The sequence below is a fragment of the Epargyreus clarus genome, unplaced genomic scaffold, assembly GCF_041222505.1.
Source record: "Epargyreus clarus isolate Ecla_fem2 unplaced genomic scaffold, WU_Ecla_fem_2.2 ptg000023l, whole genome shotgun sequence".
In the NCBI taxonomy this organism is placed as follows: Eukaryota; Metazoa; Arthropoda; class Insecta; order Lepidoptera; family Hesperiidae; genus Epargyreus; species Epargyreus clarus.
In genome coordinates, this window is record NW_027332230.1 from 4,189,004 (window position 1) to 4,206,423 (window position 17,420).

The 17,420-nt window shown below is 35.1% G+C and overlaps 2 protein-coding genes across 3 annotated transcripts; one reads left to right on the forward strand and one right to left on the reverse strand.

The window, feature by feature from the left end:
* Positions 1-140: 140 nt before the first annotated feature.
* On the reverse strand, positions 141-8,310 carry LeuRS (Leucyl-tRNA synthetase). 2 transcript variants are annotated; one of them, XM_073085394.1, is made up of 12 exons: positions 8,182-8,310; positions 7,751-7,960; positions 6,984-7,355; positions 6,472-6,716; positions 5,241-6,139; positions 4,705-4,963; positions 4,260-4,624; positions 3,750-4,018; positions 3,188-3,442; positions 2,730-2,939; positions 1,752-1,986; positions 141-393 (listed from the first exon to the last, which is right to left on the reverse strand). In XM_073085394.1, exons 1-12 carry the CDS (start codon positions 8,182-8,184, stop codon positions 185-187), a joined length of 3,531 nt encoding a protein of 1,176 aa, XP_072941495.1. In that variant the 5' UTR covers positions 8,185-8,310; the 3' UTR covers positions 141-184. The 2 variants fall into 2 exon arrangements, with proteins under 2 accessions (XP_072941495.1, XP_072941496.1); XM_073085395.1 differs by lacking the exon at positions 8,182-8,310 and having other exon boundaries at positions 6,984-7,371; positions 7,751-7,940.
* A 1,349-nt stretch (positions 8,311-9,659) lies between these two features.
* LOC140751991 (uncharacterized) lies at positions 9,660-16,120 on the forward strand. Its single transcript, XM_073086161.1, has 6 exons — positions 9,660-9,820; positions 10,804-11,629; positions 11,805-11,975; positions 13,797-14,375; positions 14,679-14,859; positions 15,357-16,120. Exons 1-6 carry the CDS (start codon positions 9,794-9,796, stop codon positions 15,496-15,498), a joined length of 1,926 nt encoding a protein of 641 aa, XP_072942262.1. The 5' UTR covers positions 9,660-9,793; the 3' UTR covers positions 15,499-16,120.
* Positions 16,121-17,420: the final 1,300 nt, after the last annotated feature.

Here is a 17,420-nt window from a genome sequence, read left to right on the forward strand (position 1 = left end):
TTTATTTCCCTATACAAATGTTATTTGTCATTCCGGATCTTCAGTCGTTTAGGTTATTTAGGCGTGAATGCCTGCATATGCGCCAGTTTAAGCGAAGGTTTTATGTAACGATATTAGGTTTTTAAAGGAAAAATAAGACATTATATGTGAAGCAAAGCAAGGTAAATAAATAATTTATTAACAATTAATTATCGTAAGTGTAAATTATTTGTAATCCCACATCGATGTCGGTGCCGTTTTCGACCAGAGACACTTTGTTGGCTTCGAAGTCCACCTTCAGCACGGCCGCGTTGTCGAGGAGCACGCATTTAGTCTCGTAATCTCCAGGCACCGGTATTTTTCGAGGACCCATCACAGGATCTTTATATCGCCACAGTTTCACGGAGTTAATATCTGCAACAATTACAAACAATTAGATTTGTAGGTAGTAAAAAAATGGCTACAATAACATACCGAATGACAGTGTTTCCGATCACAATAGTTAGTTAAGTTTTTCACCTATAAAGTATAATTATTTAAGGTAAATATTATTATATGGGAATCTCCTAGGCGGAAATCGAACCCATAAACCTCTGCGTATTAGATAACCTCGATACCGACTTATTCGTAATTGAACCGACCATTACAAATAGCCTCGTATAGGGACAATAATTATATTTGAAATTATTTAATACTTTTTTGTAGATTTATAAATTCATAGTGAAATGAAATATATTTATTTTGTATATGCCAACGACGGCACTTACAAATTGTCAGGTACAATATTTTTCTTAAACTACTACCGGATCGGAACGCGACCTCTACTGAGAAGATCCGGTAAGAAACTCAGCGGGTTTGTCTTTTTTTTTTTTTAATAATAATTATTCTCTTTTTTTAATGCCATCATTTTTACATATAATTAATAAAGCATTAGCTCCAGTATCTTGCTTTACATTTATCTAAAAAAGAAGTTTGTTCAGCAAGATACGCTACACTTTGACGTTTTCTTAATTAATTAATAATTTTGTTATTGATCAGTCCCAAGCTGTTTTATCATCAATATAATCAGAAATTTTATAATAGGCTTTACGACTAAGTTTGATTTTGATTATGGCTTTAAATTTATTAATTGACAAATTTCTGATTTCGGAGGGAAGTTTATTATAAAAACGTATACATTGTCATAATCATATTCTTTATTAGATTACGTAGTCATCTTAAATTAATATAAATCCTCATGCCGATAGACAGTCTTATCCGCCGCATTAGGTACTACTGCCAAGCCAACTAGACGAACAAGTGGAAAGCGGCCTCCCTTGCCCCGCTCACATCCTAGTACTGTTTGCAGCTAAACTCTCACTCTCACAATTCATAAATAATTTCTGGATTATATTTGTTATTGTTATCCGTGTAGTTATTGTTTCTCTGTAATTTAGTACGTTATTTATTAAGTTTTGACTGTGCCGTGTGTTACGACAGCTTCAAAATGGGGAAAAATAAGACTATTCATAGCCGAGAGCGAACAATGAAACGAGTTTTACGATTTAAAATAATTTTTTGTACTCATTAGTTCCCGTAACAGTCGTTAAAGTATAAATTATTAGACAGAAAAACTTAAATTTCATTATTATAAATCAACATTTCATACAAAGTTATTATTTTTTTGCCAGCGGTACGCACATATCTTGCGAGTGACGTCACGTTTGACATTCGTCTACTTGGCTCGGTCGAGTAGTATTTCCCTTCCAACATAAAATAAAATTTGGACTGACCCTTGATCGCCTTGACCTCCCTGGCGAGGCGCGCCTTGAGCCGCTCGACGGAGTCCCCGTGCGCGAGCGGCAGCGCGGCCGCGAAGAGCGCTACGCGCGGCGCGGGGTTGACGGCGCGCAGGCGCAGCGCGCGCGCCGCCGCGAAGCTGGCGTGCGGCGCGCCCGGCGCGCACTCCTCGCGCGTGCGCTCCGGCGCGCCCGGGCTGTCCGTGTACTGCACCTCGATCGTGTCCAGCTGAAGGATAAACGTTTTTTTTTATAATATAGGAGTAGCAGACGGACATGCAGTCCACCTGATGTGAAGAGGCTCCTGCCGCCCATGGACATCTGTAATCCACCCCAGATAGGATTAGATATTCCTACCTGAGGTCGGCCACAGGTGGGCCGCTACCCTTGAGGACTAAGCTGGAACGCCTCAGATACGAGAAATGTGGGATGTGAGAAGTATGTCTCCCTTACCACACCAGAACACAGCAGCGCTTAACACAGTTGTAAAGCAGAAATAGGTGTGGCGGTGGTGCCGCCGGAGTCGAACCACAAAAGGGTTCTACCACCACCTTCAAAAAGTTAGTTTACAGCCGTGTTTTACAAATAATGATATCACACGAAAAAATCACTTTAAAGTTATAAAATTACAAATATTAAGTGAAATAAAAAGATAAGAAAACACTCCTTTACATTATGGATTCAATGTTTCTCGAAGGTATTTAGAAATCCTATGAGCGTAATTATAAAATTCACTAGTTGCATATATTATACGTTAAGCGCAACCATGTCGTTATAAACTAAATTATTTATTTATTTCATAAATACTTCGTCAGCAAAGCATTATTTACGAACGACGAAATAAAACTATAATATTCATTTATACGCAACAAAAAATGGGATTTTGCTACTTTCCTACATCTCGCACATGTAATACCATCCATATGACATGAACAGATTGCCTCCATTAAAAGGCGATACTCAATTACTCACATCCAAAGTACTGAGCAAATACTGTCGGTTGTCGCGCAGCACGGCGGCCTCGTCGAAGGGCAGCCCCACGGACAGCGCATCGGCGCCGAGGCGGTCCAGCTGCTCGCGCGTGGCCTGCACGAAGGGCATCACCCGCTTCGAGTACTTCTTCAGCTCCGCCATCTCGCCCAGCTTCGTCGAGATAATCTTGTTGTCGGGGAGACCAGATGGCTGTCGGGAATCAAGATTATAATTTATTCGTAAAGAAATATTAGTCATTTCTACAAATTTATTTCGTTTTAAAAGACACAGTGTGGAACGAATCATGATTCGATTTCAGAGGCACCATCACCTATTTCTATCTAATAATGTGCTACTGTATTCTGGTTCCAAAAGTGTGGTAATGTTATTTATACAAAGTAATTTTTGTATTAGGAATTCTAACAAGTTATTATTAAGAAAATTAAAAAAATACTGACCCCATTCAACTCCTTCAGTGTACTCAATATAATATGTTGCCACTTGGGGAACTCTTTAGCCACCCAGATGACAGCTGTATTGGGTTTCTCCTCCTGCTTAGCAGGTTCTCCCTTCTTCGGTTTCTTCACAGCGCAGTGGTTCTTCAGGTAGATGCGGAAGGAGTGCGCTGCTTCCATCAGGTAGTTGCTGGCTTTCACCGCCACTTCGTCCACTGGACCCGCCACTGGCCAGCGCTCGTGTAGAATGCTTTTTTTCTTTAAATAAAATAAGAGTAATTCCTTAATAGTTCTAGACATTTTAAAATACTTTAACAGCTAGTAAGGTAAGCTGTAGTATGTATAGAAATGAAAACCTATAATAATTATAAGACAAATATACATTTACCAATTTTCAGTATTAAATTAGTCAAATTAAAAAGCAAATAACACATAATTACAGTGGATGATGGACGCACACAAATGCAAACATGATAGACACACACGCCCAGAACACAAACTTCGATCTCATTGCTTTGAAGACAGTATGTTTACAATAATATATTGTACGATTGTAATTTCTTACATTGCCCAACAGTTCCCATACATGCTCTGCTACATGCGGACAGATGGGGGATACTAGCTTGGCTTGCGTTTCGATGTACCGCGTGACAAGCTCCGCATTCATACCACCGTCTGAACACAGCTCGCGGTACTTGTCCCTAGCCGCTTGCAACTCGAAGAAGCCCGTTTTTAGCGCCTCCTTAAATAACATCTTGCCGTAGTTCTCGTCCGTTTGCGTTATCTTCATGTTCATCTCGCTTATGAATACGTTATCGTGGAAGTTGTACTCTCCTGAAATATTGTAAGTGCCCAATGTTACATAATAATTGAAAACTTATGTTTCCTCTCATACTAAAATATACATGCTGTGCAGGATGAAAGTAATGGTGTTAATGCAGTTATAAATGGATTTATATACTATTTGTAGTTATTGACACCAGTCTACATGCAAGTGATTGTTTAAAAACAGATGAGCTAACAGCGAGCATCTGCTTGCTACTTCTATTACATAAAGTTATAGTATAAAACCTACCTGTCCTAAGAGATGATATATTTGCCATCATTTCCTTAACCCACTCAATGAAAGTGTAGAGCCTAAGAATAGCCGCATCAGCGGTGGTTTCGACAAAGTTAGCGTCTTCCACAGAATCCCCCGCATCAGCCAGCGTTAACCGCATACCATCGGCGCTGAACTTGTCCAAGGACTCTGAAAGAGTCAAGAAGTTGCCTTCTGACTTTGACATTTTAGCAGAGTTCAGCATTAGATGCCCATTAGCCCTGATCCCCTGGGGCCACTTGTCTTCTTCTTTCTCCCACATGGCGCAGTGATTGTAAATGTAGAATGTCAAGTGATTTTGAATCAAATCCTTTCCTGATGCTCTAAGATCAACAGGATACCTGCAATTAATAAAAAATGTACCTTAACATTTTTAAATACTAACCATTAATGTTATTAAAATAATTGTTCAAATTATTACCAAAATTGGAAAGATTTTTTCATGAGATCCAGAGATTTCTTCGCAATCTTTGTATTTTTTGGCACAGGTGCATCTTTAAAGAAGATATAATCCCACACCTCCATAGTCATATCTTCAGGTTTGATTTTGAGAGTGTTTTCGGCATTGCCTCTAAATGTGTTACCTTGTAGGAAATGTGCTATAGTGTAATAAGCATTGTAAATTGTTGAATCTGACAGGGACTCTATGACCCACTGCTGATCCCAAGGTACTCTGGTTCCTGCAAAGATATAGGTATTTTTCAGAATACTTCATGACTAAAATATTAAGAAGCTACCTGGTTTAAAATATGTTCTCCCTATTTCTGAATCCCAAGGGTCTGAGGTTTAAAACACAAGCATGGCCCTTCTGAGCTTTCAAAGTTATGTAAATATTATTAATAGGCCTCATCCCCGTTTTTCTTAGCAGACCCATGCCAAGCAATGGGACAATATTGAATTAACAACAACCAAGCCAAAGAATTAAAATAATAATTGAGTAGATTAAAATAAACTTACCAAGCCCATAAGTCCTAGAACACGCATATTCATGTAGCCAATTCAGAGTAGCTTGAAAGTTCTTCCTAACTTCGTCATGGTAGGTGTTCATTGCCGCCAAAGCTTTCTCCGCTTGACTCTTCCATTGTGCGTCGCCGTAGTCAAGATACCACTGATTGCAGAGCGCTACAACACACTCATCACCAGATCTAGATATTATTGTTTTTTCTGGTTCATAGTACACAACACCACTACCTTCACTAACAAGTTTTGTTTGCAACTTCTTCTTCACATCTTGGATCTTACTGCCTTTAAAATCTCCAACCAGCAATACACCATCATAAAAACCTTTAAGGTACACCATTTCCTTGGCTTGTGTCAATTTCTCCTTATCATTCTGACTCTGTATTTTAAGTTTGTCATATACATGTACTGCTGAAAGATTCCCAAACTCTGGTATTTCTAGTATAGGCATTGGTTTGAATGGAAGAACCATTTCATCTTTAATGCCATACTTTTCCCTGAAGGCCGGTTTCTTCTCTAAGTCCATAAGTGCTGCATAATCATCAGGTGAGTCACTGGGTACACTGGTGACAATCCCAGTACCCTTATCCTCCTTGATAGTTAGCATTGGAAGTGAATAAATTATTGGGTAGCTGGTCAATGGTGCTTTTAGAGCTATCCCAAGAAGATCATTGCCTACAATTTCTAGCAGGACTTTAAACTCCCCATCTGTAGCAGTAAAGCCTTGGTAAGACATGTTTCTGGCCGCTCTTCTTGTGCAAATATATATGCCATCCTTAACAGTTTCAAACGCTATGTACTTAATATCTGGGTGAATCCAGCAATTTGTTTGTCCATACATTGTTTCTGGTCTCAATGTTGCTGCAACAAAGCTTACTTTTTTCCCATTGAACATCCTAGGGAACAATCACAATAGGGTATTTGAGAAACCTTATCTCATGTAATCAATATAAATTATATGTATATGTTACAGTTAAAACCCATTTTTTGATAGAACATTTTTTCCCCAGTTAGAACTAGTTTATACGAAACTAAGTGTTGTACTAACTACTTAGTTTTTAGTTACTAACTAAACTGTTAAAACTAGAATTAAGTTATGCGGAAAATTTAATCTAAATAATTAGTTCATACAACAAAAACCCATTTTTCTAAAGAGAGTCACTGTTAATTCTAGATCTATATCTACAAACTGGTTTCAAATGTAACATATTTAACTCTTAATACTTACTTTAAGGACTCTGGAAGTGGTTGAATGACCTCTATTTTAATAAGAGTATACTCTTGAGGACCGGCTCCCTCTCCACTACTGCGATCGTGGTCCATGCAAGGTTGCTTGTCTAACGGTGAGAATATGGTGTAACGTTTACCATACATAATCTTTTTACGTTCTTTGAGATGATAAAACTGCCACCGTATAAAAGAATCATAAAATGGATTTGCATCTGTTGTTATGAATTTCCTTCGCCAATCTACCTACAACAGAAGACTACACATTAACATAACATCTTACATTGTGGGAATAGTAGAATCATGTACATATTTAATTTAAAATGGTAGTATTATGATTAATATCACACTAGGCTCCAATTGACTTGAAGTAGCCATGAATGAATTAATAACTGGAGTCAATTACAAGACAGAAAATTAATTCCCAGTTGTTACTACTTAACTAATTATCAAGTCAAGACAAGCACTGCTCTGAACACATTCAGATAATATGTACATTAATGAAGCACTTACATGAATGCCCATTCTGGTTAAATCTGCCACAGCTCTTGGTGGGAAGTACTCCAGCCAGTACAACTCATCAGCAAACTTCTTGATTTCATCATCAGGTACACCAATGCTCTGCATGATCTGCCACTGATACTTTGCGGCACCAGTCTTGGCTACTGCCTTACTTTTCTTACCCTTGCTTTTGTCTTTGGGCACAATGTCTTCCTGTATTGCTACTACCACCTCTTCTTCTTCAGGGAAAGTTGGTGGGCAGCCGTACAACTCCATTTCTCTTTTCAACTTGTCTGCACAAGCTTTTATGGGCATCCCGGTACAATGAAATCCAAATGGAAACAGCACCATTCTTCCTTTCAGTCTATAATATCTTGCAGCAAACTGCAACAAAAATATACTACAACATACTTTATGCAAAATATTCACAAGGAACACAATTTACATAATCTACTTTTGAGAAATTCTGTGTATTTGTAAATTATTTGTTATTGTAAACGATTGGTGATGATGAGTGAATGATGCAACATGTAATAATTGTTGTAAATGTAAGTGTGGTGCAATATATGGTTTCATAAACCTTACAAAATTATATAAAAAAGACAAGTTAATGTTGAGTTTATAAAAAAATAATTGCTTTCTAGTAACATATAAAAAAAAACAATATGGTAATATAAATAACAGGATGAATAACATTTCGCTTACCAGGAAAATTAAACATTAATATATTATAGTAGTCAGAAGCTTTTACACAAAACCAGAACAGTTAAACAACTTACTTCACACTTGGACAGAGAAAATGTATGTCCCAGATGCAAGCGACCATTCATATATGGATATGGGAATGTACACATGAACTTCTCATGTCGTTGTGCATCTTCAGGGGCCTCCACCTCGAAGATCTTCTCGCGATCCCATCTCTCTTGCACCTTCCTCTCAATGTCTTGGAGGTATTCCACCTTAAAGGTACCCTTTCGATCTAAAGCCGCCTGAAAATAAAGAAGGAACATATTAAATATCCTCACTTTATTAAGATTACCTAATTCAATTTTAAGGAAAGATGAGGAATGGAACAAGGAAAAATGAGGAATAGAACAAGGATAAAGTTCTGGAATATATAACCTATTTATTTTTTCTGTTTATATTACTATTTAAAAAGACTGAAATATTTATTATATGTAAATGTGAATAAGACTGAATTGCTCCTTACCATTATAACTGTAATATATTAGAAATAAATTATAATGAACATTTAAAATAACACGAGAGTCAACGCATTGAACGCATCACACACGTTAAACAAACGTCACCACCTCATGAACGTCATGTATAGTCATAAACGTCAAATAAAGATGTCAAAGTTTAATTTTTTTTTAACACGGTTTTATTAGCTTGGGTTGTATGTATGTATCTATGTATGTATGTATGGAGGTATGTATGTAAGTAATAACACAGTATAAGTATATCCTTATACTGTGGTAATAAGTAACGGATTTCTGTCCACTCCACGTTGAACGTTCAGTTTAATTCAAAATTTTTAAGAATTATCAAAAACCGATGACAATACACGATTTTAATAATTTTGTATCATTGTCCTTATCAACATGTTGGTGAACTTAGCACAGCATTTGCCAGCAGAGCACTAAAACATGAGAGTTCTATTCGCATGCACATGAGTTCTATAGTTCCTGATAGTTTTCAGGAATAGTTCTGGCGATTTCACGGAGATAAAGCAGAATGCATGCGAATAGAACTCTCATTGTTTAGTGCTCTGCTGGCAAATGCTGTGCTAGTTTCACGGACACCTTATCAACATCCTCAGGATTAACGATTTTCGAGGCGAGATTGTTCATGCGCCTTAGAGAAAGTTCATCGCAAGTTACTAGATTGCAAATAATTATTGCTTTTTAGTTTCAATAAGGCGTAACTGTTGTAGCGTGATTTTTAGTTTAGAAAATAATAATTTAATTTCCCTAAAACTCAAATGTTCTGAAACATATAATATATCGCTACGTGATGTCATCCTAAGTCATTCAAAGAGCGTGAAAATGGCGGCGTTCAAGCGTGTTAAATTTTATCGATACTTTAAATAATTTAAAAAAATATATTTCAAACACTGATAACATTGTTGATATTTTTTTACTATGTTAAAACGAAGTGATAAGTGATTTAAAATAATAATGTGCATATTCCCTATTGCAAATCTCGCTTATACATCAAAGCAAGAGTTCGGCAGCTCGATCTCTGTACATTATAAAGGAAAATTATAGTTTCAAAACCAATATCAAAGTTGATCAAAGGCATTGCATATAGATCTGTACCAAACAGTATAGTAACCTGGTGCGTACTATTGCGTAGGGACTAAACTATATTTTTAATAATTAATCCTATTGATTTTATGGATTTTTATAAAATTATTTACATTATGATAACAGAGTCGATTGTATTTTAAAAATCTATTTATTGTACTCAGAGTAAATAGATTTAATTACAATCGTTGTAACGCGCTTATTTATCCACGATGGCTGGTTACTATACTCTTTGGGAGACCATGATAAGTTTTTATTTATTTCTTTGTTTGCTTCAGTCATTTTTCAGTGTGTAGTATTGAACGCATCTTTAATTCCATTAGAATGGACAACATGCCCTTTGCTCATTGGCGGTAAAAAACTGACAAAAAAAAATTGGCGCCAGGAGCGTTGTCTGTCATTGTCATTTTACCGGAAACTTCGTTCACCACCCCGTTTGGAAGACGCGCTAACCGGGAGTGCCGGTTTGTTGTAAATTTGTGATCCTTTGTGCAAAATATAGGCTTAAACATAATGGCGCCAAGAACAGCAAAGGCAAAGGTATAATTACAGGCTAACACATTTGCATCCTTTTTATTAACTTTACATTTATAATCAAAAACAGGTTTGCATTGTTATCGACAACTATCTTGCTAAAATACTTTTGATTTGACATTGTAACTGTTGAATTTTATGCATTATCATACGAAATACTACGGGGCCATGCAGTTTATATAAGATTTCCGTTTTGATTATTTAGGTTGGTCAGTAATTTATTACATACATATTTGCAATAAGCCGCGTGTTGTCGAGTGATTATTCATTTTTGATTCTGCAACGGAACTTGTGATTCAAATTTTATTGACGACATCCCTTGAGCTTTTTATATGTATATGTGTTAGTGGACACCAATAGATATTAATAATTTGAATGCGGTGGCCACAATACATCCTTAACCAACAAGTTTTCAGCGTTTTTAAACAACCTTTGTAAAGCTTGTTATGTATAAATCGAATCCTTAATCACTGTTCAATTTCATTTGTGTTTCTGAATATGAATGTATACCCATGTGTATACCCATTATAGGAAACTGTAATTTCAATTCTGGGCTTGATTCAGTTGAGTCATTTTAGCCCATTCAGGCAAAATTAAGCCTTGCCCTTCTTTTACAATAAAAACTCACTGAGCTGTGTGCTCATGTGAGCTGTGGTGTAGTCAAGTTAGCCGTCCTGTATAAGAGTAACTCAGTGAAAAAAGGACCTCGGAAAGCAGTACACCAATTTGTACTTCAACTTAGTCCTCATTATTAATGCTCTGGACAAATCCCCTGGATTGGCCTTGATTCAACTAGTAAGTGGTTGGTTAGTTAGTAATACAAAGGTTTTTTGCAATTAATTTACATGGTAATAAGGATATTTTTGTTGTGTGCAGTGTTGTTTTTATGTTCTAATGGCTGCTCACATTGTCTTTATTGAAGTTGATGGTGAGTATTTTAAGATTTTAGGAAGGCAAATTTACTATTGTACCAATATTTTTCTTTACAGAAAACAGCAGATGTCAAAGTATCTGAAAGTGAAGTACCCGCAAAAGGTAAGGGGAAGGAGAAGAACATTCCAGAACCTATAGTAGATGAAGATGAGGATAATGTTCCAGTAGTGGAAAAAAAGACTAAACGTGGTAAGAAGGTTACAGAAGGAAAACAGACTAATGGAGATGGAGTTCCTGCAGCCAAAAAAGGCAAAAAGAAAAATGAAGTAGAGACGAACTCTGAAGAGCTTGCGTCAAATGATGACAACTCGGAAGATGCAGAGTCTATACCAACTGAAGAAAACGAAGATGATGCAGATACTAATGAGCACTCTGAAGAAGAACAAGCTGTCCCTGCTGGGCGAGGACGCAAAAAGCCAACTAAGAAGGAGGCAGCTCCAGCTAAACTTAAAGAAACTAAGGGCAAAAAGAATGTTAAACAAAATGAAACTGACACTAAAAAAGAACTAGGTGAGGACAAGCCAAAGGGCAGAGGGCGAGGACGAAAGGCTAAGCCGAAACCTGAGGTCGAGGCTGAAGCAGAGGAAATGTCTGACAATGTTGAAGAGGAACCCAAACCTGCTGCAAAAGGAAGGAAGAAAGCACAAGCAAAATCATCCAAAGAGAAGACACCAGACAGTGAGACCGAAGAATCTCAAGAGGAACAGAAAGACATTGATGAGCCAGAAGAGGAGCCAGAACCTAAGAAAAGTGGCAGAGGGAAGAAGAATGTCGGCAAGAAGGCACAAGCAAAGGTTGAAGCAGAAGATGTTGGGGAAGATATTAAGGAAGAACCAGCATCTAAGAAAAGAAAAGTCACTAAGAAAGACATAAAGGAAAAAGGTATAGTTTTCATTTCACTATTAACACATACTATGTGAAAAGTAAATTTTTAGTATTATTTCTTTATTTTTTAATTTTTAGTCTATCAAATTTTTTAAAACTTTCAATTTCATGAATTGTACCAAGTATTAACAGTTTATTTTTCGTAATAGAACAATATTTTTTGAAATTGCAGGTGAATCAAAGGATGAAGATGACATGGAAGAAGATGCTCCAGAACCAAAACCTGCGAAGGGCAAACGAGGTGCAAAGAAGGCTGTGGAGAAGGCAACAGAAGCTGAGGAGGAAGTTCAAGACACCGGCGAGCCGACCACGAAGCGCCGGCGCAAACAAGCCGATGACAAGGGTAATTAATTTTGTTAGTTCATTAAGTTGACATTTTGGACAATGTTTTATATTACTTTGATTATGTGTGTTGAATTATATATTATGAATAAATGGTTTTTGAAAATATTTGTGCTTCATACTTATTTATGTTTCTTCACCTCTATAATCATTCTTGAGGTCAGACAGCTTTTTAAACTAGTTCTTAAGTGACTGCTTCAAACTAGGGGCCGTATTATATAGATTAACAAATTAGGGAAGGTGTAAATTTAATTTTGGATTAAGACTAACATTTATGGTGTACAATGGAGCAAACAATAATTTGAACTTATTTATTTTAATGTAGTCCTTATTTTATTAATACCTAATCGTAAAATTGCATGAAGTAATTCAGATGGCAGAGGTAACAACTTATTATCTTAAAGCTTTTTACATACATAAGTAATGCAAGAAGTTGGCTCTATAAAATAGTGCTTTACAAAAACTCTGTTTATTCTGTAGGCATGTTAATATATAAATTCAGTATAGGGATATTTTGTGAAAATGTATACAATATAACTAGATGGAGAACAATCATTACAACCATTACATTGTAGAAAACAAAAAAAAACGTATAGTACTAACATATCTTTAATAATCTTATTTAAACCTTGTCAATAACAAATATGTAGGATAACAGAGTAATAAATACAACTTTATTTTGATACTTATTTATTTTGTCAATTGATCAAGGATTAATGTGAAATAATAGATAATCAAAAACATGTTTTATGCTCCTATTTTTGAAATTATTATTCCTTATATGTCGTATTTATACAAAAATAAATGCAAATAGTATAAATAATTTAAATTGACAGTAATTTTCTAAATTGCTTAGTACATAAGTACCTACTTTAATTTTGTTATGTAACTATTGAAGGTTATTTTTCTGTAACTATTTGATTGAAGGTTAGAACAATGTTAATAACTTAATCTTATTCGGCTTATAAATATAATAATTAACTAAACATACGACAATATAAAACGGGGAATTCTATTTATTTAATGCTCCCTCGCATTTTATCTCCTTAGATATACCTACTTACTTTATGTAACAAGCCCCTTAAAGTTTACGACCCCCTCTTTCTATTTAGTAAAGTACGCCAAACAGACTAGGTTGTTAAATATACCTAAAGCTTTCGACAGGTCTGTGATTAGAGCCAGACAGAGGTTTATCCATACTTACTTAAATAAATAGTTCTTTTGTTTATGTTATTTTATCGTAACGAGAGTGAACATATTGCAAAATACCTAATTAAATATTTTTCAACCATAAATAGATTCCTGGAAGAATATGATATGGGGCTAATAAAAAAATATTTAATTTATAAAAACATTTACCGCGTGACGCCTGAATAATGTTAATAAAGTTTTGCATTAGATATGCTTAGCCTTGAACAAGTTGAAACAAAATTTTAAATAATTCGAGTATAGTAGCGGAGTTTTTGCACTTTTTATCGTACATGGTCGGTCTTTGAAATTAAAAGGATATTCGCTGCTCGTAAATTATCAAAACTATTTGGTTATTTCCCGTATTTAACTTCCTGTTATAAAAAATAACTATACTTTTCGATTTAGTTTTAGTCATCGAATTTACCACTGATTCGTAGATATCCCTACCAATTCGCATTGAATCGGCGCGATGGTCAATGCTGCAAGCCTTCGTTTGGTTGGGGGAGCAAGCATCCGGTAATAGGGCATGCATGGGTTGCGTTAAAACCTGCTTCACAGGTATTCTTCCAGTTGTAGATATTTATCGATTGCGTCGACTTCATATGAACGTTCTAATTCACTTAATTTCCAGCTGCAACTGAGGATACGAAGAAAAAAGCTCCATCAAAAACAAAATCCGCTACCGACTACGATTCCATTGACTTCTCTAACTCTTCTGTGAACTCTCAGGGAAAAGAGTGGAATTTCAAAATAGCCAGTTGGAACGTCGATGGTATCCGGGCGTGGTTAGGTAAAGGAGGTTTGGATTACATAAAATATGAAAAACCAGATATACTTTGCCTTCAAGAGTTGAAATGTGCTAAAGAGAAACTACCAGAGGAAATAACAAACTTGCCCGGATACCACGCATATTGGCTGTGCAGCGACAAAGACGGCTACGCCGGCGTAGGCATCTATACCACCAAACTTGCAATGAATGTGCAATACGGCCTACAAGATGAGGACTTGGATACAGAGGGTCGCATTATAACAGCAGAATATGAACATTTTTATTTGATATGCACCTACGTGCCAAATTCTGGCCGCAAACTAGTTACACTACCCAAAAGACTGAAATGGAATGAAGAGTTTAGCAAACATGTTAAATCACTAGATAAGAAAAAGCCTGTAATCATATGTGGCGATATGAATGTTTCCCATAATGAAATAGGTACGTACTGATATACAATAAGAATGTATGTATACGATATACATATAAACATTAGGCTCCATCTTACCTATGAAACTTTGTACATCGCTTTTAAATTTTTGTATCGTCTTTAAACCTTTGCAAAATATCTACGTGAAAAAAAAATAGTTTTACTGTTTGAACATATTATTACATGGTACAGTCAGGTACAAAAACATTCTGCATTATGTTTTACTGCCGTGTTAATGACTAACATGAGTTTTAATTCCACTGGCTTTTTTTTTGTGGATGTACTCGTATATTTGATACATAGTATTTTTACAGACTTAACAAATCCAAAGACTAATAGAAAGAATGCTGGCTTTACGGATGAAGAGCGCTCTGGTATGACCGAATTACTTGGAGAGGGTTTCGTCGACACCTTCCGGCATTTATATCCCAATAAGACAGGCGCATACACATTCTGGACTTATATGTTTAATAGCCGCGCAAAGAATGTTGGATGGTAAGAAAACACTTTGTTAAAATAATATATTTTTCGTCATCTGCATCTTAGGTCATTTGATGTCTGCCTAAAGCGGTTAATTGTAAGACGATCTGCACGAAAACGAAACTGCAATTTTGGCCTAGATTATCCTATTTTAACAAATGTACGTTATAATAATAAAAGGGTTCTCCCGATTTATTTTTTATTTTTATTTAGGATATCCGTATATAAATAAACTGTCTGGTCACATATAGAAACTACTATCTGTCCCGGCAAACTTTGTACCGCCTCAAAATCGATTTATCAAATATATTTCATGTAAAATATAGCCTACGTTACTCGTAGATAATGTAGCTTTCTAATAGTGAAATAATTTTTAAAATCGGTCCAGTAGTTTTTGATTGTAATGAATAGATATTACAATCAAACAAACATACAAAGATTTCCTCTTCATAATATTAGTGTAGAAAAATATACATAATTCTATACTAATTATGATATTTTGTTAATTTCAGGCGCTTGGACTACTTCATAGTGTCACAGAGACTTCTACCAACAGTCTGCGACAGTGTTATCCAGGAGAAAGTGTACGGCAGCGACCATTGTCCGATATCGCTGTTTTTGCATCTGAGCACGGCCGACAAACCTAAGGAGTAATACTGAAGTATAATTTGATGTATAATATTATTCGGAAAGGAATAATAATGTAATTTATCGAGACTATCTGTCCAGATACATATCATTCGCTGTTTCTTGCGGCTTCTACGCCATAAAAAGTTGCCATAAATTTAGCCAGAAACTATTCTCAAATACAAAAGAAATTGTTCTCATTAATTGTAATTTTTGTTACATTGAATTTACTTCATAAATTGTAATGATTATATTTATTAATCAGTTGAAATTCTTGAAAATTAATTGTTTGTCCGATCTGAAGTAGTGTGAAGTGTGTTAAATTATGGGTTTCGTGTTCTGTCAGGCAACAGAGAGAAATTTTAACTTTTAGCTTGCATAACAGACATTTTAGGGTAAATAAAGTTACAAAAAAAAAACAGACACTAATGTCAGGGTAAATAGTTTAGATGCAAATTCACTCAAATGCGAACAATGGTAAAACCACGTTATAGTAACTTCTTACTTTTTTCCTCATGACTCTTATAATAGGCGCTATACATATCTTTACATGTATAGATAAGATAATTCAAACTTCATTCGAAAAGATGAACATATGTGTTAATTTGATTATGTAATTGAATCCAAGAAATAAAGACATTATTTTCCATAGCTGTTTCATTTCTTACCTAGGAGTACAATAATCAAACTAGTTCTCTAATAATGTGTCATCTAAATTGTCTGTATTATATTCATGTATGTACTTATAAGTATTTCACAATCGCGGTTTTAGCGTGTTTCCGGGATGTCGGCGAGATTTCGCGCCTATTAGGAAAAGGACCTAGAAATTGAATGTACTAAACCTACATAAATTTAAATATTTTCATTAAGATTAAGCATATTATTATCGAGAAATCTAGAATTATTTTTAATTTTTGTCGAACTACAATAAAATGACAGTCATATTTTTATGTTACCAAAATGTAAATATATGAAAACATTTTATAATATCTACCCATAGATTAGTAAAGATACTTCGCGGCCTTGAAATTGAATAAAGCCACAAACGGCTTATTAGTAAGTTATTTTTTTTAATTCTTGACAAATAAAAACATTTTTAGAGAAAATTTACGAATAAATTACTAATACTACGTAATTTACATAATAAATAAATAATTATTTCAAATATTTTAGGGACATTTTAGCACGGAGACGTGGCAAAACTTTTTTACGTAACTATTTCAATTCTCAAAACTGGGTACATTTTCTTGTTAGGAGTAAGCAATCTTTACTTATCTATGTATCTACCAAACTAAAAAAATATGAACACATTTTTAAATAAGCTATTGAAAATAATAAACAAAATGGAAAAGTTGAAAAATATACATTTAATAAAAAATGCTTTTTTAACTTTTCCGAATTTCTAAAAAATCAAGGTCATAGTCATCAAATTGTAATACTTCGGAACTAATCGTAATATTAATGTTATATTTATGATACAAGGTTATAAGTATGGTATTTTAAAACTTTTTACTTATTGGATGGGAAATAATGTGAATGGGGTATCACCCTACTGCAATCTTACAGTTATAAACAATATACCCAATACATATAACTACTAATATATGCACTATCACTTAAAAAGTACTAAAATATGCAATAACGACAAAAAAGTGGCGTTTTATGCATTTGCATATAATCTGATGTCTAGTCATTACAATTGACTATTCAGTTTTCTAAAATATTTCACCAGTACGAATATGTACACAAAACACATAACAGTTGCGCAATCTTATCTGTAAAACCTGTACATAAGTAAAGATAAGAAAAAATGATATCATTACAGCTGGTGGCCGAAGATTTGCCTACTGGGTAGTTGGTAGTTAATAAGATTAATCCCCAAAAAATTGGGTACCGTAGTTTGTTACATGCGTGTCTGCGATTATAAAAACGGTATTTTTAACAAACGT